The following is a 27,743-nucleotide window of genomic DNA, read 5'->3' as shown; positions in this document are numbered from 1 at the left end:
ATGTAATCAATCAACTTACACCCCACCCCTACCACCACCACCACCCTTATACCAAAACTTTGAAACCAACGTTTTGAATGGAAATATGTATCCGTCGTTTATGAATAGTTTATAATATACTTGGGAAAAACGATCTCACGAAAACCCTTCTTGCTAAAACTTCTCTCACAATGTTCAGCAACTTGCAGCGGTAAACTGCATCTATTAATGCGACCTATTTATGGCCGAAAGAGTTGTTTCTTTTTCTTCAACGTAGGCGCAGGAGTGGCTGTGTGGTAAGTAGCTTGGTTACCAACCATGGTTCCGAGTTCATTCCCACTGCATGGCACCTAGGTCAAGTGTCTTCTACTATAGCCTCAGGTCGACCAAAGCCTTGTGAGTGGACTTGGTAGGTGGAAAATGAAAGAATCCCGTCATATATATGTATATATGTATGCGTATGTGTGTGTATATATTTGTATCTGTGTTTGTCTCCCCAACATCGCTTGACAACCGATGGTGGTGTGTTTACGTCCCCGTAACTTAGTGGTTCGGCAAAATAGACCGATAGAATAAGTACTAAGCTTCCAAAGAATAGGTCCTAGGGTCGATTGCTCGACTAAAGGCGGTGCTCCAGCATGGCCGCAGTCAAATGACTGAAACAAGTAAAAGAGTGTAAAAGAGAGCAGTGTCGGTGACCGGATACAAACTGTCGACCCTTTGGTTAGCAGTCAGGTATCTTATCATTTCAGCCAACTGTGGCTCTATAAATATGCAAATTTCACTTCAATTTTACCCGTTTATTATTTTTTTTTTATTGATGTATGCTTGAAATTCGAAATTGATAAAGGAGATGTGTTCAAAAGCCAGAATTGAAAGGAACTGAAATATAAATGATTAAAGCTCTAATTAAAATTTGAATACAATACAAGATATAAAAAAAAAATTCACAATAAATTTAATACTTAATGAAAACAACTTTCAGTTTTATTTTTAAAAAATTTTAATTTGTCTTAGAATTTTAATTTAATTTGAAAAATTGTTTGCCAAGTTTGAAACGGCCTCTCCAGGTCTGCTTTCTTAGCTCTGACTTTTCCTCTGATTGGAATTCAGAAGTTAATCAGTTAGAGTTACTTCCCTTATATACGCTCTTCACTTCCCCGTCTTGTAAACATTCACGTTGTGCGTCGTCAATGTTTTGTAATTAAATAATTTTCATCTTAATTAATAATCGCACAAAACATTACTAATTATTTACAGCCATGTCGTCGTTTAAAAACGCTCGGAAAAGTGGACAGAAAATGCATAAGGAACGTAGTCAGGTATGTTTTATTTCGAATTAATCGTCTCTAAACACGTGCTTGCCCCGGACGTTTCTCCTTTCTCTCTAAATCTCAGCTGTTTTAGCAACGAACACTATTTATGGGGTTTATTTTTGTATTTATTATTTATTTATGAATAAAATTACTCTTCGTAGCATTATAATTAATCAAGAGCCAAGTTTTCTAAGCCTTTGTGATGTCCCTTAGTTGTAAAAACATCGACTAAAATTAGTGAGAACCAGTTTGCTAAGATCGAAGAAAACTTCTTTTTTTTTTAATTAACTGTATCTGTTAATATATAGACTGGTAAAATATTGATTAAAATTCTTAGTGGTATTTAGTTTTGGCCATTTACGTTCTGAGTTCAAACCCTGCCGATGTAAACTTTGCCTTTCCTACTTTCCAGATCGATAAAATAAAAACTGTTAGCGGTCATTTTAATCAACTGTACCCTTCTTTCTTAACTTGTGTAGAGTTGTAACTATGTTAGAAACCAATAGTTTTCAACTTAACTTTATGTATTTTCATTTGGTAAAGCGCAGAAATAAATCCAGGCCGTACAACGCTCTTGAGATGCGATAGAATAAGGACCCGTTATATATTTGGGTGGTTACTCCATCATACCTTTGTCCTATAATTGAGGACTTAGCCAAAGCTGTAAATAACGTTATCTGGACTAATTTGTCCCAGATGGGTTCCGGATTGATTAGACAAAAAAGCAATAAACATCACAACTCTCAGAACACCTGAAATCATTGGACTGAACATCTGTTGAATGTAACTGATATGAATATTTATAAAGGCCCTACAGGTTATAGATCTGTAACTGAGGGCATGCATTAAAAAAGGTCACCAGACCTGACAATATCACTCAATATTTCACCCCAGAACTTGCTCCTCCACTCACTAAACATTTTAATTTCGTATTCTCTACAGAAATTTACCCAGATAATTTGGAAGCATGTTTTACTGTGTCCTATTCCAAAGAAAGGCAACACCTCACATCTCTTGCCCCATCTGGCTTTCATTCTTTTATTCTATTCTTACTTCTGACATCTCTAACATCATTAACAAGGTTTTCCAACAGCTTTATCTCCTCACTTGACTACCTGTATATCTTCTGTCAAACCAGATTCACAGGGGATCTGTACTCTCAAATCTCTCACCATAGAGATGTTAAGTGAAAGCAGTGTTGTCCGAGACATCAGCAAAGTCTTTGACCGTGTGTGGTTTGCAAATCTCATAGCAAAGCTTCCTGCCTGTGAGCTTCACATGTCTTTCGTCCCTTGCATTGGTAGCTTCCTATCAGATCACACTGTTGCTGTATGTGATGATGGAACCATCCAGCCTATGCCAACATGGAAATTTGTTATTAAACTGCAGGGGCCAGAAAATACTTCAGCCCCAGCTCAACAAGGCTCAAGTGAGGCCCACAATAGTCTACTTCTCATTTACTTACCTGTCCATCTACCTACTTGATGTTGCTTACACTGTCTGAAATTTAATGCAAAACATTAAAAGAAGAAAAGGTCCACTTAATTTTGGGTGAAGATAAAGATGTGAAGTTTCTACTGACCCTTTGATTTATGGATCTCTGCAGTGGATTCCGAGCTTTCACTTAGGTTTAGATTCTGGGGACAGGAACTAATACAAGCCAATAAGATAGCCAGCATCTACTTGCAGATGTTTGTTCTGAGCTTATTTGCTGACAGTTAAAAGAAGCAGCCAAATCAATCTCAAACCACACCCTACTATTTTAATGAAGAATGCATTGGATTATATTGTTGTGAGTACTCAATATCTTAAAAAGAGATGAAATAGTCTTGGCTGGAATGGGCAATTTTATTTTCCTCTGATAAAAATATTATTTTAAGCAACTAACCATTTGTGCACACATTAATTTTGTTTCTATAGTATTATTTGAGCGAGGTCGTTGCCAGTGCCGCTAGACTGGCTCCTGTGCAGGTGGCATGTAAAAAACACCACTTGAGCGTGGCCATTGCCAGAACCGCCTGACTGGCCCACATGCTGATGGCACGTAAAAGCACCCACTACACTCTTGGAGTGGTTGGCATTTGGAAGGGCATTCAGCTGTAGAAACTCTGCCTGATCAAGATTGGAGCCTGGTGCAGCCATCTGGTTCGCCAGTCCTCAATCAAATCATCCAACCCATGCTAGCATGGAAAGCGGACATTAAACAATGATGATGATGATGAACGATGTGTGTGTGTGAGCTTGCACATATATTTTAGAGGTAATAGTGTTGCATCATCATAATTGTATATTCACTTTACATGCTGGCATGAGTTGAACTGGTCATTGCAGTCCAAGTTAGTTCTTACTTGGTCGTCTTTGTTGCCGTCTTAGATGGGTCAGAGGACTACCTTTCATCTGTACATTGTATTCTTAGATTAGTTCTCTGTCCCTGGATGCAGTTCTTAACGACAACCACTTTTGTAATTGCTGGTGATAACCACTTTACACAAATGTACAAAACATCAGCCTGAGTTATCATCATCATCATCATTTAAGGTCTGTTGTCCATGCTGGCATGGGTTGGATAGTTTGACTGGGCTGGCATACTGGAAGGCTGTGCCAGGATCCAGTCTGATTTGGCATGGTTCTCTATGGCTGGATGCCCTTCCTAATGCCAACCACTCCGAGAGTCTAATGGGTGCTTTTATGTCCCATTTGCATAACGCTGGTATCTGCCATGACTGATTTTGCCCAGCTTAATGGGTCATCTTCTCAAGCACGACATAATGCCAATGGTCTTAGTCACTGCCTCCGTGAGGCCCAACACTCAAAAGGACCCCTAAATATTTATCTTATCAACTGTATTAACCTTGTGCTGTTTTCACTAGCCTGTAGTCAAGGTGAGACCGACAATCACTTCATCTTCATGTATTGCACCTGGGCAAAGCCATCCATGTCCAAACTCTACTCATGGGACTGAGCACTGCAAATAACTGAACTAATTAGATAATCCTTTCCAAATAAGCTTCCATCAGATTGTTGCTCAGCTCCTGTTTCATCATCATCATTTAACGTCCGTTTTCCATGCTAGCACGGGTTGGACGGTTTGACCGGGGTCTGGTAAGCCATGGTGGCTGCACCAGGCTCCAGTCTGTTCTGGTATGGTTTTTACAGCTGGATGCCCTTCCTAATGCCAACCACTCTGTGAGTGTAGTGGGTGTTTTTTCCGTGCCACCAGCTCAGAGGCCAGAGGAGGCTGGCAAACGTCCACGATCGGTTGGTGTTTTTACGTGCTTTCATTTGTTTTAAATAGATAAAAGAATGTAATTTCCTCAAAACAAAATCTTAGACTATGACAAAGCACATCTCCCACTGAAAGAACTGAACTCAACATTGTAAACCACTCCGTCCAATGCTGCCTCTGCTTGCAGCTGTGAGCTGTACCCCCTCTATGTTATCTACAATATCTTGTACATACTATCTTGAATATACTTTGAGCTAATTAAACAAGAGTTTTTAAGTAGTAAACCCCTTGATTCTAGACTCAATACAGTAACATTACAAAAACCATTGACTTACCACCTCAGTTATTCGCATCTTCACATCTTAACAAGCATTCATCAGTTTTGCTATACTCATACATCAGACTAGAAGACAGGGATTCTCAACCATTTGTTGCCTATGGACCCCTTTGATGTCTATTTTACTAGGGTGGACCCTCACAACCATTCAATGTTTAAAAAATCCTGTTTGTTTATAAATTGAATTTAATTAGAAATTGTATTAAAAAATGTTAAAATATTTTGCGTATTGTAGACGTATGACCAATAAATTTTGGTAATACTTTGCTTACACTCAACAAGGTTCATAAATGTTAACAGCAAAATCTTAAATGGACCATGATTAAGAACCATTGCTATAATGAGTTGTAGGTGGTGCCTACTTACAACCAGGGGAAATGAACCACCGATTAAAAAGTGTCGTTCATGTGATCAGAATGCAGCACTAAGGTTATATAAAGTGATGGATTGACAATCATTTCAACACTGGGCAAAATATCTTTTGTTATTGTGTGTCTTTTTGATGAGATCAGTCATGCTTTTCTTATTTCTGGAATCTATAAATCAATTACCAGTTGGATACAGTGTTCCCCCTGTGAGCTGATGTATCTCACTTGCCATGATGTAGCATTCACCTACAATCATATGTGCTCAACATCCAAAAGGATCCACAAGTTAAGGGCTTGTTGGGAATTAGCTGTTTGAATTACAAAACAACTTGCTGTCCTTTAAGCTGGTGTTGCACCATCACATTGGATTCTCCTTTCTTAGACTAATTCATTGAAAAAGGTAAGTTGATTGTCTATGACTTGAGATCAAATGTTGCCAGGATTTTTTTAAAATTTATTTATTCATAAAAAGAATCTTAGACTCTAACAAATATTAAATGTCTCCCTTCAAATCTGTAGCTTAGTGATATTACATTTATGTCTTTATTCCCTTTTTCAGCCATCTGCTCGAGAAAAACTTGGGTTTTTGGAAAAGAAGAAAGATTACAAACGCCGAGCTACGTAAGTATCAAAACCATTTTACTCAACTAAATGTGAAAGTGAAAGTAATTTCTTTGAGAATTTTCAGCTATTCTTTAGCATTAAGATTACTCTGCCAAATGTAATGCCTATCTCTTTACATTCACCATCATCATCGCTGTTTAATGTCCACTTTCCACACTGGCATGGATTGGATGGTTTGACTGAGGATTGGTGAACCAGAAGGCTGCACCAGGCTCCAATCCGATCTGGCAATGTTTCTACAGCTGATGTCCTTCCTAATGCCAACCACTCCGAGGGTGTAGTGGGTGCTTTTTACATGCTAGCTGCACGAGGGCCAGTCAGGCGGTACTGGCATTGACCACGCTTGAATGGTGCTTTTTACATGCCACCAGCATGTGAGCGAGTCAGGCGGCACTTGCAACGATCATGCTAGAATTGTTTTGAATTAACCATGTATTGTCTCAGGTTTGAGATTTTGATAATATTATTCTCTATTTTTAGAATGACTTTGTAGGGTAGGTGCAAAAAGCTGGATCTGGCCAGTTTGAACATAAAACAGGAAGAATTTTGGGGTTAAATATAGCTAGTTTAGATGCTAGATTGTTGAAGTTAACTTAGCAAGGACCAAAGTTCTAGTAAGCTGGAAAAGAGGCAGGACTCTAACAACTTCAAGTAAATGGTTCTGCTGGAGATGTTGGAATGGTGTTGGCAAGGATCCCATACAGTGTACTCAGTGCAAGCTATGGACCCACAAGAGATGCAGTGGAATCATGAGAAAGTTTATGGAGAAGGTAGTGCTTGTATGGGGAAGATGCACAGGTGTCCTAAAATACTATGGTTTTATTCTTTTATTTGTTTCAGTCATTTGACTGCAGCCTTGCTGGAGCAATGCCTTTAGTTGAACAAGTTGACCACAAGACTTATTCTTTGTAAGCCTAGTACTTATCCTATCGGTCTCTTTTGCTGAACCGTTAAGTTAAGGGAATGTAAACACACCGGTATTGATTGTCAAGTGATAGTCGGGGGACAAACACACATATATATATGTGGCACGCTGTGCAGGTGGCACGTAAAAAGCACCCCCTACACTCACGGAGTGGTTGGCGTTAGGAAGGGCATCCAGCCGTAGAAACACTGCCAAATCTGACTGGGCCTGATGAAGCCTTCCGGCTTCACAGACCCCAGTTAAACCATCCAACCCATGCTAGCATGGAAAACGGACGCTAAATGATGATGATGATATATATATATACAATGGGCTTCTTTCAGTTTGTACTCTCAAGGCTTTGGGCAGCCCAAAGCTATAGTAGGAGACACTTGCCTGGTACCACACAGTGGAATGGAACCTGGGACCTTGCGGTTGGTAAGCAAGATATTTACCACACAGCCACTCCTGCACATATACATGAGAAATTGAGGGAGGGGGCTTTGCACCTGGTGATTGAGAAGTTAGAGTGTGAATAGAGGGACAGAAGTAGGTGTTTTGCAGTGGAGAAGATACATGGCTGCCCCAGATGAAGAGAGAGAGAGACAGACAGATATGACAGTGAAGGTGTACACCCAAGTTACAAGGAAGTGTATATAGGGAAGTGGACAGAGTGTGTGGGTGGGTACATTTGTGAGATTGCAAAAGGCAAGTGGGAGATGGAGTGATGTAAAGTAGTGATTGGGTACAAGTAGAGAGAGGAGGTATTTGGAGGATGTTTTGTGGGGAATGGATTTGGTAGGGACATATAGTATACAGGTGGGTTCACAAGGGAGAGTGAGAGATAGACGAGGGGAATGCAGTGGGGAGGGTTAGGAAGATGAGATGTAGAGAGAAAGATTTGTCAGGGACAGATTGTATGGTGGGACATGGACCTATAGTAGCTCCCTCAACTTTGCTGGTTCCGATTTGTGCAGCTTTCAGAGCATCCTCCTCCACTGCTAATTTGGTCACCAAAGTCAGAGAGACTGTCTATTACCAAAATGGAACCCCGTGGTTGTTGCCAGTGGTCATGTAAATGACACCCATGGAATTGTAGTCATGGACATTGCCGGTGTTATGTAAATGGCACCCATGCCGGTGTCGTAAAAAGCATCCATTATACTCAGAGCGCTTGGTGTTAGGAAGGGCATCCAGCTGTAGAAACCATGCCAAATCAGACTGGAACTTGGTACAGCTCTCTAGCTTTCCAGTTCCAGTCAAACTGTCTAACCCATGCCAGCATGGAGAGCAGACGTTAAGTGATAATGATGATGATGTGCTCTGAGTGTTAATTGTTTGTTCCTGCACATAAGCCACATGCAAAAACTACTTTCTCTGTCAACCTTCATGTGACTCCACTGGCACTGGTTACACCATTTGAAATCTCTACCTTTTCTACATGTTGAGCAAAACAATTTCCTTGAAGTGATTTCTAGATTGTTTACTTTTCTGCTGAAGAGTACTTTGCTCTTTGCAAAATTAACTCTAAAGCCCTTTGATTTCAGACCTTGCTTCCACACATGAAATTTCTTCTCAAATTCTATTAGAGATTTATAAGAAAACAAGGTCATCGGCGTAGACGAGCTCCCATAAGCAACCAGTTTTAACTTCTGTTATGAGTGGAGGACTATAATAAAGAAGAGGTGTCTGGAAACCAGTCCTTGGTGAACTCCTTTCTGCACACTAAATTCATTGCTATGCTCACTACTGACAGCATCCCTATACATGACCTGGGTGGCTCTCACCATCCACTCAGCTACCCCCAACATTGACCACCAGATGGAGGAGCGAGAGACCTGTCAAAGGCTTTCTTCATGTTGACAAATACCAAATATGGCAGTAGTTTATTTTTTGCTTAATGTTTCTCCTGCAGTTTCTGTAGTAGGAAAATGGTATCAGTTGCACTCCTCCTCAGCACTAAACCAAACTGCATTTTATCTCGGTTAATTCTCTTCCTAATTAGTGGAACTGTGATCCTTTCTGTAACTTTCATGACCTGGTTCCAACATCTCCTTTACCTTTGTGGTGGTCAACTATAATGCAACTACACCAGTTGTTGAGTATGACCCCTTTCTAGACATGAATTTTTTTTTTTTCCCACAAGAGTTCTGGACCTCAGTTATGTACTCATTTGCATACAGCCAATTAGAGCTCAACTATCAAACTAACTTATGGGTTCATAAGAAGTGATGGGCGATAAGATAAGGTCACTTGGGTTACAGAATGACCACGCTTCTTTTCTCTTAAGAATGCTCGTTGTTCTTGTTCTTGTTCCAACCATGGCTGCCTCTGCGTAGTTATTTGTGTTGTTGTTTATTTTGTAAAACAGTAAGGAGAGAGGGCCGCTAGCACATCACCTTCTACCCACATTTTTCCCATCCACATCTTTACCATATGGGGCCCTAACAAAATCCGATAATAGGTAGAGATACGATTCTATCTAATTACTTGTCTCCTTCTAAAATCAGGCATAACTTGGCGATCTCTTGATCTTGAGTTTACTTGGAAGTGTGTGTTTGTTAATTTGACAATAAGGTCAAAGTGAGCTCTGATTGACTGTATGCAAATGAGTTCATTACTGGGGTCCGGAACTCTCGTGGGAAAAAATTTTTTTTCGCTTCCTGGACAGCTTGACTGATAATACAGTTGACTCTGCCATATCCCATTCTCTCAGATATTTTACGCAGTAATTTTTTTACGGGCCAGGTGCTTTCCCCGTCTTCATAATTCATCTATCATATGTATGATGTTGCTGTCAACTCAAATAGCTGGTCCCTCTGTTGGGTCCCCATTAGGAAGGCTCTGAGGAAGATTCTCCACATTTAGCAGCTTTATATAGTGGCACTTCCATGCCTCTTTCTTTTTAGTGTCACTAAGTGCATGTGTACTGCTATTCACATGAAAACTCTTCTCTCCTACAGTCACCCCTACTCTTCTAGAGCTTCCAGGCCTATTTCTTTGTTCTTATGGCCCTGTCTCCTTCTCTGTTCCACTACCATTTTACTTAAGATAGGACTTCGCACTAGTCACAAATTTGGTCTGTAGCCCTCAATAAGCTGTCCCGTAGGAACCTCCAGTTCTGTAATAAGAATAAAGTACTCTACCTAGAAAACCTAGAAAATCCCTGTCATGAATTTGAACTCACAGCCTACAAGCTTGTAATTTAGCACTTTATCATGCTTCCGTATTGTAGTTTTTTTGTTTTTTTTGTTAGAATTGAAATATTCCAACTTTTACAGTGAAATTTTTTCCATGATCAGAATATAATATTAGCATGAGTGATTGTTAAATATTGTAGAGTGTTTTAACTTGTTATGTACAGTTTGGGTGAAGTAGTTACAACATCATAGTTGTGTTTTCTTCTCATGTCTACCATTTATATTTGGGGCCAGATTAATTTGCCAGAATCTCCATTGTGAGGTGTTTTAGAAGTCTTCTTTCACACAGTACATACATATAGGCCTTATTGATGTTTTGGTGTCTTTGTGATAGAAATATCAATGGATAAAGAACTGATGTTTTCAATATACATTGATAGAATAGTCTGTGAAGTAATTCTACTCAGGGTTATTTGAAGTTTTGACTCATGATCTCAGAAAGTTTACTCATTAACAATCAACAGCATTTTTAGTGTCCATTCTCCTATTCTTGCATCTGCTTTACAACATATTGTTAATCATTTTCATTTTGCATCATCTCTGCTGTGAGGCCTAACATCCTGAGATCTAACCTCAGTATCATCACTTGTTTCTGTCAAAAACTTTCTCAACCGAATGATATCTGATTTTCTGATATAATTCTTCAAAAAGCTGACATCTTTAAGTATGATATGCAACTAATATATAACAGACTATATATATTTATATATATATATATATATATATATATATATATATATATATATATATCATCATCATCATCGTTTAACGTCCACTTTTCATACTAGCATGGGTTGGACGATTTGACTGAGGGCTGGCAAACCAGATGGCTGCACCAGGCTCTAATCTTGATCTGGCAGAATTTCTACAGCTGGATGCCCTTCCTAACGCCAACCACTCTGAGAGTGTAGTGGGTGCTTTTTACGTGCCACCGGCACAGGGGCCAGTCACGCAGTACTGGCAATGACCTCGCTCAAATGTTTTTACATGTGCCAGTAAGGCGACACTGGTAACACTCACGCTTGAATGGTGCTTTTTACGTGCCACCGGCACGGAAGTCTGTTAGACGCTCTGGCAAAGATCACGCTCAGATGGTGCTCTTAGCACCCTACTAGCACGGGGCACAAGTGCCAGTAAGGCAATGCTGGTAACGATCACACTCAAATGGTGTCTTTTATGTGCCACTGGCACGATCTGCCTTCTGTGGTGGTATGGTTTGACAGGGGCCGGCCAGGCAGAAGCCTGTACCAGACTTCTGTATCTGTTTTGGCAGGATTTTTACAGCAACCAGCAGAGTGGACTGAGTGCTTTTTGCATGGTATAAGTAGAGGTGAGGTCAGTTTTGGCAAGGTTTATACAGCTGGATGCCCTTCCGAATGCCAACCACTTTACAGTGTGGACTGGATGCTTTTTAAGTAACACAAGCACTGGCAGGGTCACCAAGTAACCTGCAAGACAGAAATTTTTTGAGAGGAGGGGATCTTGTGTTGGATAATGAAAGATTGTAATGAGACAGAGAGACAGAAACAGGTGTCATGCTATAGAGGAGGTACAAGGTTACCTGGCTAGAGAGAGAGAGAGATCAAAAATGAGGACAGAAACAAGTTGCTGCTGTATGGGAGATACATGGTTACCCAACCTGAGGGAAGAGCAGGAGGAGAGAAAGAGTGGGAGACAGCAGGATATATCTATCTATATATATATATATATATATAATAAAAAAACTTTGGAAAATACTAAATTATATATGTATGTGTATGTATTGGTTAAATACTTTATTTTTGATATCTTCCAAGGTCGAACTTTGAAATTTTCAAGAAACAATAAATTTGAAATGATACCAAAAACTTTATGACATGGTGCAGAGATGCTGAGTGATGCAAATGTGGGTGGTGGGTTGTGAACAGAGCCTGTGATATTCAAATCATATAATGAACCATGTACAATTCAGAAGTTTGTGGTGTTTGCTAGTCTGTGGTTGTAGACTTCTAACCATCGCTGTATTAACTCATAACTTACTATAGTTTCTATCAAATGTGTTGACGTACTTGACTCAATAGGTCTACTCAAGAACAGTAGGGTGACCCGCTGTTCTTGAGGAGACCTATTGAGTCAAGTGCGTCAACACCAACATCAAAATAAAAATCAAATGGAAATTGTGGTTAAGATACCCATGCTGGAGACACATAAAAAGCACCATCCGAACATGACAGATGCCAGCGCCACTTGATTGGCATCCATGTCGGTGACACATAAAAGCACCAACTGATTGTGGCCATTTGCCAGCCTCCTCTGGCCCCTGTGCCAGTGGCACATAAAAAGCAACCACTACACTCACGGAGTAGTTGGCGTTAGGAAGGGCATCCAGCTGTAGAAATACTGCCAGATCAGACTGGAGCCTGGTGCAGCCTCCTGGCTTCCCAGACCCTGGTCGAACCATCCAACCCATGCTAGCATGGAAAACGGACGTTAAACGATGATGATGATGATGACATATCTGCTGAAATGCTAAGTTCTGTATTCTATGATTGGTTGAGATACCTTTTTACAGACAAGGCTGTAACCTTCCTGTGCCTTTGATGTGTAATCATAATATACAGATGGTATTGTCTGCATAATTCTTGTCACATTTTACATATTTAGTAAAAATGCATTGAGTATCGAAGCATTTTCCACCATTTCTAGTTGAAGAATTTGCCATTGTATTTATCCTTTTACTTTTGAACAGGTAATTCCACAGAGATTCCCAAGAAGCAGGTTATTTCTTTAGATTTTCTTAAATGAGAGATCCCGTAATTGTTAATGTTTTGGGGGAAATCTTTGAGGTGCTCCTCAGCAATTCCAACTTATGAAACAATGACTTAAGAACCAAAATGTACAAACTGGGCAAGTGATTCATGATTGCTCTAATAGGTGGCCATCTAGTCTGACTGCCAATCTTGAAATAACTGAACCAAAAGTGTGAATACCTTCTACTATCCCTGTCCATTGACCTTACAAATAGTCTATCTAGATATGATCTGAATGACCCTGTATATTTTGTCCGTATCCTTTAAGCAGTTTTGCAAGCAGTTCTTGAGAATTTCTTACTCCTCATCATCATCAATGTTCGACCGTGGTCGAGATAATGGAATTTACTATGTTACACCAGACTTCACAGTCCATCATAGCATTATGGAGGTCCTGTTGCTGGATGCCTGTATCCCTGGAGATTACATCAGGGTAGGAGAGTGTGCGCCCTCTGGTATCGCGAGCAGATGGCTTCCAGAGGAGAAGAGTAGAAATTGCCTCGTTTTCAGCTCTACAGCAATGTCCAGCAAACTGGACTGTACTACCTTTCACAAGAGATGATACAGGTGGTAATTTCCCATATATTTGTACTTTGGTTGGATGACGCTTCCACGAGAGATTTTGAGCTCTCATAAGGAGACAAGTGTAAGTTCCATTCTTACTCTTGAGTACTTTGTGGGGGATGGAATAACATTTTGTATACTTACTGGGATTGTTTAGAAATGTTCAATAGGCGAGACAAGGTTCATAAAGCTTTGCAAACATTCTTAGGCATGCCAAAGTGAACTAAATCAAACTATACTGCCTTATCCAGTTCATATCTAGATGGCATATTTGTTAGCTCAATGATTAAGGGTCAGTTAGAGTGTCTTCAATTTCAGCTGCTTGGTTATACAGTTTCATGTTAGCTTATGTGCCTCATTGAGTGCAACCCCACATCAGTTTTGGCTGTATAAAATATGAGTTGTGGGTAATACACTGTCAGGTCTTAGTTATGTAGGAACGTGTATCATATTGTTTTATGGGGGTCCCAGTCACATAAAATGAGAGTTATTAGTTCATCATCATCATCATCGTCTAACATCCGTTTTCCATGCTGGCATGGGTCAGACAGTTCAACTGGGGTCTTGGAAGCCAGGAGGCTGCACCAGGCTCCAGTCTGATGCATTGTATTATTTTATTGAGTGGTTATTGTATAGTGTATGTGTGATGTGTGCAGAGGGTTGGCTGATTTTATTGTGGTATTGCAGTGTTGTTCTTGATTTTATTTTAGTATGATAATGACAGCTTCCTGTGGTGTAAAATATCTGACACTGGAAAGGGGGTGGTGAAAGTTTGTATGAGAGAGAGACGGACAGACAGAGAGAGGGGGTTGTATGATGAACAAATAGGCTGAAGCTAATAGGGAAAGAACGAGATTTGTTAATCAAGAAAGAAGATTATGATCAATGGTGATCTTTAGTATTCTCATTTTTGAGAGCAGTTGAGATTATTTCAGATATTCTCATTTTAAAAATCATCTCTGGCTAATCGTTGAGAGGATGTTAGTGTTGCCTTAGCGGATGTTTGCACTCTCTGAATGCTCTTGTTGATGTTGATTTGTGATGTACCTCAAATTTATGAATTCTGATGATGGTACCTGAGAACAGTCAAAGCCAACTGACCAGAATTAGTGAATCAAAGTAATTTTTCTTGTGATATTCTTTAGTGCTTTTTGGTTTTGTTCATTGAACTACAGCCATATTGGGGATCCACCTTCAAGTATTTTAATCAATCATATCAACCCTGTTCTTATTTCAGACTTATTTGTATGTAAAGAGAGATGGTTAGAGATAATTAAAGTAACTTTAAGCAAATTAAATGCTGAATTTCATTTATACTTTTAGTGAGGATCAGAGAAGGAAAGCAGTTATAAAGTCACTGAAGGTGAAAGCACTGAACCGCAATCCTGATGAGTTCTACTTCAATATGGTTCGCAATAAAAAAGTGGTAAGTAATCCAAAGATTCTCAGAAATTATTTCACTGTATTCCTCTGTCTCTCTCTCTCTCTTTCTGTATATACATATATACAATCTATACATCAATATATAAATACAAATTGAAGGAGTGGAACGGGTAAAATACAGGCTTCATATGTTTCTTAGCTGGCTGCTCTTCTCTCATAGTATTTACTCAACAAGGGGTGCTCGACTTGATTAATCATCAGGCTGAGATTACCTTAATTAATTGTTGATGTGATGAGTTAACTTGGAAATTCCAACCAGTAATGTAACTATCATTTAATTAAAGTAATCTTGGATTGATAATTAGCCAAGTTGAGCACTCCTTTTCCAGGAATAGTTTGATGTGTGAGTGAACAATCTACGGCATTGGAGAGCATAAAGGTTAATTTTGTTCTTGTGAAGAATTTAGCTGACATGGAGGACTGGATGTCATCTGAATATTGGAAAAGAGTTTCTTGTATCGTGATGTTCTGCAATGGGTATTAAAGTGCCAACACCATGACTGCTGTTCAATGCTCTGTGAGCATTGTTATGGCTGTAAGAAATGTCATGGGCAGCTGCAACAGAGATTAAGAAGCCATGGCCAGCAGGAGGAAGGGACCAATGTTCTGACTGCATCCATACGCCAGAATTCATCTTGATACAACTGCACCAACTTCCTGTTTGTTTTAGCTTTAATTTTACAGTTGGACGCCCCCCCCCCCAACACCAACCACTTTACAGAGTGAATTATGTGCTTTTTACATGGCACCAAAATGGTGAGGCTGTTTTGGCATAGATTATATGGTTAGATACCCTTCCTACTTTATAAAGTACTGGCTGCTTTTCACATGGCACCAGCATTGTCAAGGAAATGAAATCAGTTTGTAACTGTGGTTGACCCACAATCACCATTATTATAATGAAGAATGCTACATTCTAAGGATTTGTTTTGATTCATGTATGATGTGTGTGTGTTTGTGTGAGTCTGAGGTGTTGTGCTTAAACTGTGAAAGTGAAGGTACTTTATTCTGTCATCACTGATATGACCAACCAGTAAAGCTGACTCTAGCAGGATTTGTATTTGAAATCAAGAAGAATCTTTAACAGTCTGTTTTATCAACCTCGCCAAAGCCATAGGTGAAATCAGTTTGGTGGAATTTCTGTTCAAATGACCGACAAAACTTACTGGCGAATATTTTAGTGCAATGCTGAACCATTCTAATTTGAATATTTTTGAGGCATCTGAGTCAGTGCTGACCCCTACCGGCACTGTGTACAAAGCACCCCATGCCAGCACCACATAAAGTGCACCTGTGCCAGCATGGCACCACATAAAAAGCGCCCAGTACACTTTGTAAAGTGGTTGGTGTTAAGAAGGGTATCCAGCTGTAAAAACCATACCAAACCAGACAGCTGGAACCTTGTGCAGCCCTTCAGCTTGCCAGCTCCTGTGAAATTGGCCAACCCATGCCAGCATGGAAAATGGACATTAAATTACGATGATGATGATGATTCAGGCAATGGGAAAATTCCATTTCATATAAGAAAACCGAAAATGGAAGATTATATTCAGCAGTAGTTGGCAGATAGATAGAAAAAAATATTTATGACAGGCTTTTTCTGAAGGTGATAGTGGATTAGTAAAACAACTGACCGGTCTTGGTCGGTCTGGTGTTGACTTTAAGGGTCAATGAATCAGTGAATGTAGTGGAGATGGCTGACAATCAGGAGTTAGTCAACTGGAACAGAATTCTTTTTAAGTGTTTACATTGCTGTAGTTAAGGGGGTGTTGGGATGGATGGGTAAAGGTGACAGGAGGGAACATATTTCATATCGAAATTTGGAAGAGTGATGCAACTGAACGGAAGAGAAAGTTGCAAACATTGAGATAAAGATATTGCTTGAAACATAGAGAGATAGAACAAGAGATAGACAGACAGATAGAGAGAGCAAGAGAGAGAGGGGTGAGTGAGGTGAGAAAGATGCAAGGTCAAAGTATAAAATGTCTGGCTGGATGCAAGAGAGGAGAGCAAGGCACCACACTTGTCATGGCACTTACTGAATATGTCACTTGATATACAGAGGTAGATGATGGATGATGTTTGCTAGAAGTAAGACGCCACAAGACTTCACCCGCTGTTTTTCGTGAGTTAAACAAAGTTTGCAGACAGATTGTATCACAACATTTCAGCCAACCTCTACTTTCTCCCCTCCCCCACCGACACACACATGCCATCTTTAACAGCCAAAAGTGAAAATGCTATAAGTATCGCTTTTCAACCATCATTATGTTCTTTTATATTGTTTTTATTTTTTCCAAGATCATTTTTATGATCTTCTGCAGTTTAACATTTCTTACTGTAAATATCTCCTCATGCTTGGCAAGAAATGTTTCAATTTATGCTGGCCAAAAAAAGAAAAAAAACAACTTGTACCAATGGACAACAGCACACACACACACACACACAAATCTGTACATACACGAGGAAACAGCTGTATACAACAGCAGCTATGAATGATGATGATGATGATAATATGAATAGTGTCTAACATTGTTAAAATGGCCACATATTTGTATGGGATGGCCATGATTGGTTTAGTCAACACCGTTACCTGATTGGTTGGATTTTATTTCATTGTTCTTTGATTGATAAAAGACAGGATTTTTAGCAACCTCCTTGATGTAGTCCTCATTTGATCCTTATATTTACCCAGAAACTGAAGATTTGGATGACAACTAAAAGCCTCAGCTGACATTTAAAGAGCACCTCTACATCATTGCCTCTCTGTTAGAAGTAGGAGCTAAATATCCTTCCAATTACACCCTTCTGTTTTAACCCTTTCGTTACCATATTTCCGTTGAGATGCTCTGTGTTTCTTTCAATTAATTTTAAATATAACAAAAAATATAGTAAAATAATGTGGTTATAATTAAGCTAGTGTTAGGAATATAAATTGTAACTAAGGTTTGGTGGAAGATTTTAATTCAAAATTTATGAAAACAACACATTTGTACTACAGTGCCAGAGCCGGTTTCAGTTGGGTTAGTAATGAGAGGGTTAAACAAAGGGAAAAAAAAATAGATTCAGTTACTAAGGTAACTGGCTGAAAGTATTTGATCCTAGATTTATATAATGATTTCACTTGGGGCTAAACAACAGCACCTCACTCTCAGAATAGTGGAATACTTCTCTGAATTTTAAAGACAGGGGTCGGACACAGATAGCCAAGTTTAACTAAAGGATCAGTGGTTCACATTTTACAATTGTAAAAGCACCCACTACACTCTCGGAGTGGTTGGCGTTAGGAAGGGCATCCAGCTGTAGAAACTCTGCCAAATCAGATTGGAGTCTGGTGCAGCCATCTGGTTCGCCAGACCTCAGTGAAATCGTCCAACCCATGCTAGCCTGGAAAGCGGACATTAAACGATGATGATGATGTTCTTAATATTTTTTTTTGTTTCATGCTTATTGTTCCATTCTTGCTTCATTGGGCAAGTTCCTTTATTTTTTTCAAGCTAGAATAAGTAGTGATATGCACTTTACTAGAGTACACCATAATGGCTGTACTTAGATTTGTAGCTTCACAATTTCAATAGCAGTATAACTTACCTCAGAGCTGTTGTCCGTGTCTCGTTCCTTACATTTGACCAACTAAATTAATTGAAAATAGATTCCCTGTTCTGCCAAATCTGTAAAAATCAAAATATTACTACTGTTACCAGAAGCATTTAATGTCCATTTTCCATGCTGGCATGGGTTGAACAGTTTGACAGGAGCTGGCATGGCTGAAGAGCTACACCAGGTTCCAATTGTCTGTTTTGGCATGGTTTCTCTGACTGGAAGCCCTTCCTAATGCCAACCACTTTACAGAGTGTACAAAGGGTACATTATTTATATTTGACGATATTTGTCCTCATCTTGTTTGTTGCTAACACAACTTTTCAGCTGATATACCCTCCAGCCTTCATCAGGTGTGTTGGGGAAATTTCGAACCTGGGTTCTCATTCCTAAGGTATTTTTCGATGTTATTATTATTATTATTGTTATCATCATCATCATAATTATTCAGGTCACTGCCTGGAATCAACCTCGAAATCTTGGGGTTAGTAGCCCACACTCTTAACCACTACGCCATATGACGGATATCTGTCAAATGTAAATAATGTACATAATTCCTCATCTCTATATTTATAGAACTGTATTGTGCAAAGGGTGTTTTTAACATGGCACCAGCGCCGGTGCTTTTACATGGCATCAGCTAATTCATCAAAATAAGTGAGAAACTGCAGCTATGGAGCGAGACTTCTGAAGACAAACAATTTAGTTTGGGCAAGAAAACTCACCAAGACACTCTCTTGATTAATGATGGCTGCAAGGAAGCAAAACACTTGTCGTATTATCAGTTTTATTATTATAAAGCAGTGTTCTTTTACTTGTTTCAGTCATTTGACTGCGGCCATGCTGGGGCACCACTTTAGTCAAGCAAATCGACCCCAGGACTTATTCTTTGTAAGCCAGGTACTTATTCTATCGGTTCTCTTTTGCTGAACCACTAAGTTTCGGGGATGTAAACACACCAGCATCAGTTGTTGAGCAATGTTGTGGGGGACAAACACAGATGCACAAACATTTCTGTAACTTAGTGGTTCAGCTAAAGAGATTGATAGAATATGTACCAGGCTTAAGAAAGTAAGCACTAGGGTTGATTCATTCAACTTTTCAACTAAAAATATTTCAAGGCAGTGCTCCAGCATAGCTGACTGAAATAAGTAAGAGAATAAAAGAAAAAGAAATATATTTATATATATATTTACATACAGGATGCTATGGGTAAATTGTTGCTATTTCATATTTAATTGTTGACTACACAGTATAGTAGGGTCAGTTGGACTCGGTCTGTGAGAAAAACGGCACCATGACAATTCACTCTCCCAGAAATTAGGAAACGACATGTACTGCTTGGCATTCACGCTGGAAGCACCAATACGAACCGTCCAGTGTGTTTAGATGTCAATTTGAGGACATGTACCGAGAGTGATAAAAATCAAAACATCCAGTCAACATCATAGTGTTTGGCGTGATCACTAGTGATGGCGATGTTATACCTCCATTCATCTTTCCACACGGCCTCAGATTCAACATGAAGGCTTACATCAAGTGCCAAGAGGAGTTAGTGCTGCCTTCGGTCAGGAGGGTGGCTACTAGAAGATCCTATGTCTGGAAACAGGACTCTACACCATGCCACACAATCAGGAAAACCCAGTCATGGATGTCAGACAATTTCTGTGACCACATCACCCCTAACATCTGGCAACATAACTCTCCAGACTGCAACCTCCTTGATTATTATGTGTGGGGTGCAGTTGAGCAAGAGACCAACAAAACTCCTTGTAACACACCAAAGATGAACTGAAGGCAAGGATTTTGGCAGCATCCACCAACTTAAAGAAGGAGACCGTCCAGAAAAGTTGCAGGAGATTCCGAAGCCATCTGGAGGCCATGATTAAAGCAACTGGCAATTTTAATGAATAATTTTACTTTTTAGAATTTCAAGATATTTTTATGTAATTTTGGTAAAAATATCTGTTAAAATGAGATGTGAGTGTTATTTTCATTTTTGCATAATTTAGATGACAGCTTATTCACTGCAACACCCCTCTTCCTTCCATCCTCTTTAATTCCTTCTTTCTCTCTCTCTCTCTACTCTCACATTACCTGCTGGTCAATCCTTGGCGCGCTCTGTTTCTTCCCCCTTCTTTAATTCCTTCTCTCTCTACTCTCACGTGACCTGCAGCCATTCCGCTGGTGACCACTGCCGGTTCAACATTGTCTTCGTCCACCGAAAAGGCATTTTTTCAAAACACGCCTGCTAGATAAGTTAAATTTGTCTAAAGTCGTAAGACACCTGCTGCTGTCCTGTTATTACCATTCTTGTTTTTATTTTTGTTTTTTGTATTTATATTTGTGTGGCTTCGTCCGTTTTTCTGTCCTTGTTTCGTTTACATTCGATCCTTTTTCCAAGAAATCTAATGCTCGCAGCTTAGTTTTTCATTGGGGCTGGCCATTTCGGAGCAATATCAGGATTAATCAGCCAAAATTTGCTATGATGATCCGGTTCCTGACTGAAGATTAAAGGCTTTGAATGACCCGTCCGTTTTTTGTGTCGTCTCTTTGTGTATTTCACGTTCTTGTCCCTTTTTATATATAATTTTTATACCTATATATATATAATTTCGTTTTTATATTTGGTTTGCAAGATTTTCTATGTGAATTCGTGTGTTGAAGCATATTTTATTGAGTCTGGGAAGAGTCATTCTCGTTTAGTGCCTTATTATTTAACACACTCACTGGTCTGATTTCCACTCATTTACTTATTTATTTTTACTAAAATTTTCATTGTGTCTTGCAACCTTTTCAGTAGTCATTGACTCTGTCCGTTATTGGAACTGCATTCTTCTTTTTTTGTTTGTTTGTTTGTGTGCATGTGTGTGCGTCAGTGTGTGTGTACATACACATGTTATGTATGTATGCATGTATGTGTGTGTATGTATATGTATTTGTATTCATGTGTCCATGTTTGTATGTACTCTGCATGTATCTGTGTATGCATGCATGCTTGTATGTGTGTGTGCATGTATATATATATATGCATGCATGTATGCATATGTGTGTATGTGTGTGTATATATATGTATATATACATGTATGTGTGTCTATGTATATGTATATATTCTGCATATCCATGTGTTTGTGTGTGTCTCCTTGTGTGTGCACATGTTTGATTGCGTCTGTGTATGAGTTTGACTATATAAATTGTGGGTATTGGGGTATGACACCTATGTATATTTCCCATTTAGTACTTGGGATATTTCATTAATAAGGATGTACTCCTGTATTTGTCTGAGTGTTGGGTCCTTTTGGGTGCTTGGATGAAATGCGGATGTCAAGTTGAGCCAGTGTGCCTCCATGTTCATCTTTGGCATGTTGGTAGAATATGGAGGATTGTTTTTTGTCGCCATATTGTCTCAGACCTCCATTTAGTCTTTCTGCAATGCTTCTATATGTCTCACCTTTGTATATTATGTTCTTATACTGTAGACTACATTCCTAGTTCTACAGTTAATGCCAGGATTAATCTTACATACCATACAGTTATCATTGGTGCATGTGGTATTCTCAAAAGGGTACATCCTACATAGTTATGATCTAATGGAGCTCCCTGGCTTTTCAACAATCTTAATGTTGAGTTTAGTCTCCTTCAGAGCTTTCCTAAATCTACAGACTAGTTCTCCATGGGCTGTGGCCTCTACAAGCATTGCTCCTTGATATTTGTCGGTCTTGTGCTATGTGTTCATCCTGCTTGCTTTGTCACAAACTCTTTGCATCGTATTCCAGTTTTTACTTCTATATCTAGGGCAGGTACCACTGGTTTCATTACTTATAATGCTATCTAACTTCTTTCTAGCGCCCTATCTTTCTGATCCTTTCTGATACCTGAACCCTATCTTTCTGATCATATCCAGAGAATTGCATGTTTCTTTGTTTCATAAGGTTCACATAGTAGGAACACATTGTTCATTATCCTAACTAGGTCTGTTATCAGTATGTTAATTTTCATGTTGTGTGACAAAGCTGAGTTCTTGTGAACAACATATTTAGAAGCTATGAGTTTCATGTAATAGGAGCGGAGGAGTTGCAATCTGTTGCTCACAGTCTCTTACCCAAGGCCAGGGAGTCTATTGTTAGGGTGACTAGTGGCAGAATCTATAGTCACCTTGATACTTTGGTGGATGGAGTTAGCTACATGCTGGATGCTCTCCATTATGCTCCATTTGGTTTCTGCATTGCAGTTACTAGAGTTTGTCGTAACTAGAATCTTAATGTCACTTGCATACCTACAATAAAGTGTGCAAACAAACAAACAAACGGAAAGAAGAAGAATGTAGTTCTGATAATGGATGGAAGCACTCCGTCGATTACGACGATGAGGGTTCTGGTTGATCCGAATCAACGGAACAGCCTGCTCGTGAAATTAACGTGTAAGTGGCTGAGCATTGCACAGACTCGTGCACCCTTAACGTAGTTCTCGGGGATATTCAGCGTGACACAGAGAGTGACAAGGCCGGCCCCTTGAAATACAGGTACAACAGAAACAGGAAGTAAGAGTGAGAGAAAGTTGTGGTGAAAGAGTACAGCAGGGATCACCACCATCCCTGCCGGAGCCTCATGGAGCTTAAGGTGTTTTCGCTCAATAAACACTCACAACGCCCAGTCTGGGAATCGAAACCGCGAGTCCGCTGCCCTAACCACTGGGCCATTGTGCCTCCACAGTTCTGATAAATGACAGTCAACAACTATTGAAAAGGTTGCAAGACACAATGAAAATTTTTGTAAAAATAAATAAGTAAATGAGTGGAAATCAGACCAGTGAGTGTGTTAAATTAATAAGGCACTAAAAGAAAATGACTCTCCCCAGACACAATAAAATATATATATATATGGAGGCGCAATGGCCCAGTGGTTAGGGCAGCGGACTCATGGTCGTAGGATCGCGGTTTCATTTCCCAGACTGTGTGTTGTGTGTGTTTATTGAGCGAAAACACCTAAAGCTCCACGCGGCTCTAAGAGGGGTTGGTGGCGATCCCTACTGTACTCTTTCGCCACAACTTTCTCTCACTGTTTATTCTGTTGGCCTGCTCGCTTAGCCAGCGGAGTGGTGTCATTTGAAGGCTAAAACAATGCGAAGCGCACTGTGACCAGCGATGTGTAGCAACATCTGATAGCCTGGTCGGTCACGGTGATATATATATCATCATCATCATCGTCTTCATTTAGCGTCCGCTTTCCATGCTATATATATATATATAAATATGCATGTATATGTGTGTGTGTATGTACATCATATATATATAAAGTAGTTTTTAGATAAAGTAAAAATATTTTTTGGAAGTCTTAATGATTGGACTCTTAACTGAAGCAGTTGTTTGAAATAAAAACAATAATCTGACAGTGATGTGTCAAGTAGTTCTTTTTCTTTTCTTTTTATCTTTTTTCTTTTTCTACCTTGTTTTTAAAAATAAATTTATTTTATTTTCATTTTCTACCTTTTGTTCCTATCGAATTCTATTGTGGCAACTGTTTTATCTACTTCCTCACTTCGTCCTCATCCCCCTAACCCCCACCTACCACCACCACCTCCACCACCTCTGCCTAATCTCTATTTCTACTGCATAATATTTATTTTCCTGTTCACTGGTAACTGTAGAGGTCAATATTATGCATATATCAGTTCTTAATATGGCAGTTTGTCAGGTGATAATTAAATATTCATCTCAAGAAGAATGAAGCCATGAGCAGTGGCAGGGAATTGGCAACAACCATGCAAAAGAGAAATCAACATTGACGATAACCCAAATGGTTGTGAAAGAACGTTAGAAGCAGAGCACTTCCAATGTAGGCTTACTAATGCTTTCATTGTGTGTTTGATGGTTTGATGCTTCGCTCTATCTCCGACAATGGTGTGTATTGTGCTATCTTCTAATATCAGGAGACTGCCCCAGAGACAAAGTGTTTCCGAGTTAAACACAGTAAAAAGCCGTTAGTACAACTCTTGATTTGCATAGAATTAATGAGATGAAAATGTTTCATGGGGAGAATTTTGTTCTATCATGGAATGTCCCAACAGAAATTTCTCCACGCTTCGTTTATTTTGTTTCCTTCTCTTTTATTCTCCCATCTTAAATGGTATCTATTTAGCATTAAACTTACTTACTGTAGCTTCCATCTGCTGTCACTTTCTCTACTTCTCTCCAACCTACCTACCCCTCTCACTCTCTCTCTCTCTCTCTCTCTCTCTATTTGCTATGCATCATTCAGTCTTCCTTTAATCATTTTTAAACTTACAGTGGTTTCCTTTTTTTTCCTTTTTTCCCACTTTCATCCTTTTATATGTTTTACTCTCTTTTTCCCCCCCAGTTTTACATCTATTTTTCTATGCTGGCATGCATTTATGCAAATTTGCACATTTGCATATTGTTGGAACAAATGTTTTTTTTATTTTTTATTTTTTTTTTACAGCAACATCTTATTCCGTCTGCTAGCAACTGAACTTATTCCTTACAGACGTGGCACATTAAGCCACAGTATAATCAGTGTTGTCCAATGGCACTATGCAACAACATAAGTGTAACTGTCTCCTGAGTCTTTAAGAATTAGTTCTTAGCTTTGGCTTTGGGGATCATTAATTTATAGGAAGTAGAATGCGAGGGACAAAAAAACCTAACCATGAGGAACATTGAGGTTGATAGGGAAGGATGGGGTCAGAGAGGATTCTGTGAACACTTGTCTTGATGGCACAATATGACAGAAACTCGCATGACCAAGATAGGAAAGATGGATTGAAACCACAAACAGGCTGTTTGCCAGGTGATTTGCATGTCAGAGCTTGTCAAAACACAGTTTACCGCAAATTATTTGACATGTTATTTCATCTGTGAAGGTCACTATTTTCAAAATAAATGATTTTCCATTTCTTTGGTTGTAAAAAGCTCCCTTGTCAACACCACATGGGAACAGCCATGCTTGTGCCACATAAAGGGTACCTATGCTGGCACCACATAGAATGCCTTCATACTGGTGCCATGTAGAAAAGCAGCCATACCAGTGTCACATAGAAGAGCACCCAGTACACTCTGTGAAGTGGTTGGTGTTAATAAGGATGTCCAACCATAGAAACCATGCTAAAACAGATGACTGGGGCTTGGTTCAGCTCTCCAGCCTTGCCAGCTCCTGTTAAACCATCCAACCCATACCAGTATCGAAAATAGACATTAAATAATGATGATAGAGCTCCTTGGGCAGAAAAGGTTACTACTCTTTTCCTGTCAGTCAGAAAAAGGGTCACCAGTTTGTCAGCTTGTAACGAAGGTAGATTTTTTATTTCTTCATTTTTGTCTTCCTGTGTAGGATGGTGTTCACCAGCCACGAGAGAGTGCTGAGAAGGTCCATACAGAGGATCAGGTGAAACTAATGCTTTCGCGGGATTTGAAGTACATTCGCATGAAACGAATGACAGAATCAAATGTAAGTACCTTTTATATTCCAACTATATACTCTGCTTAATATTGTCCCTTGTATATATTTATCACAACTGCTTTTGTACTGAATTCTGTCGAGGTGTTCCTCTCCACGTCATTTTTCTGTTGTAGATAAAACTCAAAACTCTGTGGAATATAGATTGTTATTTAGTTGTGTCATGGGACAACATTTCACCCCCATTAATAGTGATAGAATAGGCATAGCGCTACATTATTAATGCTTGTATTACTGATTAAAGCCACAGGACAACCCCAAAACTCATTAATACCTGCTATCAAAACCCATTTCTAGTGTTACTACTAATTACAGGTGTTTATAATTCCAAATTGTTGTACCTGCTTACAGCTAGGTGGACTGATTGTTAAGAGTGCAGATGTTTTGGACATAATGTGGCAACCAGATGCCTGTGGTAAATATGAGCACTAGAACCATGATCAGAAGTACAACACCATAAGCAACCAACAAGTTCTCAAATGTGAGATAGAAGAATGTAGACCATTGATTTAGCCACAGTATAATCCTGGTTCTTACCTTACCAATCCTTCAGAACACTAAGTAATAATTAGTCTTGAATGGTTGATTTTAAATTCTGACTGTAGCAAAATAGTTCAGTATTGTAAAGTATTTAGTCTGTTGTTCTACAATTTCTGCCAGTTAGCACAAGGAATCCAAACTGGTTCGTAACATGCTGTTGTTGGAAGCTTTTTAGTAATAATAGTTCTTTTACAAATGTGGTCGATGCCAGTGCTGCCTTACTATTCCCATGCTGGTGGCACGTAAAAAGCACTATTCAAGTGTGGCCATTGCCAGTGCCACCTGACTGTTCAATTACATTGACCCCAAGGCTTAGCTGGAACTTATTTTGTCAATCCCAAAATGATGCAAAGCAAAGTTGATCTCAGTATCATCTGAGCTCAGAATGTAAAGAACCAGAAGAAGCGCCACTAACTTACTTTTGTTCAATGTATTAAGCATTCTGCTCGTCCACCACCTTAATAATAATACTAGGCAGTGGCTCCCATTTCTTCTGCTTTGCTTAGTGGGGGAGCATCATAGTTATGCATGCCCCGATGCAGTACCAGACAGTGGCTCCCATGGCTTCTGTTCTTAACTGATTGGAAGTATCATCATCTGCATTGTTTTTTGTCCTGGTGGAAAAGACTGGCTACAACAAATATTCTGTTCAATACCACAGAAACCGGTTGAGCATGTCCCTTGGTGATTGATATGTGCATCTCTGATCACGAGCAGAAGTACTAGGAGAGCATCATAGCCATGTGTTGGAATTCTTTGGGGTTTGAATAATTCATCACTGGAAACATGGGTGTTTCGTTCAATATCCTTAACCCTTTTTCAGGGACTTTTTGAGTGGGATGGGTTACTTGATCTGAGAAACATTATAACTGAGCTCCACCTGCAAGGTCATGTGTTGTTTATCTTGATAGGAGATCACAATGTTGCATACATATGGTTGTGATGCATGTACCTGAAGTACCCTTATCAGATGAGTAATCACGATGGGTAACCTGAAAGGATGAAAGGCAAAGTCGACCTCAGTGGAATTTGAACTGAGAACATGACAATGGACGGAATGCCACTTAGCATTTTGCCCTGCATGCTAACAATTCTGCCAGCTTGCCACTTTAACAATAATAATAATAATGAGTTTTTTTCTTCTTTTCAAATCAGCAAATCAATTTAATTCAATGAAATCAACAAATTTGTTTGAGAAGTGTATAATCAATTAAAATCATATTTATATATTCTTACTGTCCTTTCTGACCTTTTTTTTTTGTCTATATGGTACACATTGTCTTGATCATAAAAACAGTATTTTTAAAGGTATCTAGAAGTTATCTGGTGTAAAAATATATCGATCTATTAGGTTTTTCTACAGCTTTATCTTTGATTAGCA

At 39.2% G+C, this 27,743-nt stretch overlaps 1 protein-coding gene across 2 annotated transcripts in view; it reads left to right on the top strand.

The window, feature by feature from the left end:
- The first annotated feature begins 1,116 nt into the window (after positions 1-1,116).
- The window catches only part of LOC115215189 (probable U3 small nucleolar RNA-associated protein 11), a 129,970-nt gene continuing 103,343 nt past the window's right edge, over positions 1,117-27,743 (top strand). The window contains exons 1-4 of one of the 2 annotated variants that reach the window (XM_036505204.1): positions 1,117-1,301; positions 5,786-5,847; positions 14,631-14,733; positions 25,697-25,813. In XM_036505204.1, the coding sequence (XP_036361097.1) occupies positions 1,242-1,301; positions 5,786-5,847; positions 14,631-14,733; positions 25,697-25,813 (342 nt within the window). In that variant the 5' untranslated portion in view covers positions 1,117-1,241. The remainder of the gene's footprint in view (positions 1,302-5,785; positions 5,848-14,630; positions 14,734-25,696; positions 25,814-27,743) is intronic. The other variant, XM_029784377.2, reaches the window with a different exon arrangement.

This window comes from Octopus sinensis, linkage group LG8 (genome assembly GCF_006345805.1).
Source record: "Octopus sinensis linkage group LG8, ASM634580v1, whole genome shotgun sequence".
Lineage (NCBI taxonomy): Eukaryota > Metazoa > Mollusca > Cephalopoda > Octopoda > Octopodidae > Octopus > Octopus sinensis.
The sequence above is the reverse complement of the archived record's forward strand: the minus strand, read 5'-3'. Positions and strand labels throughout refer to the sequence as shown.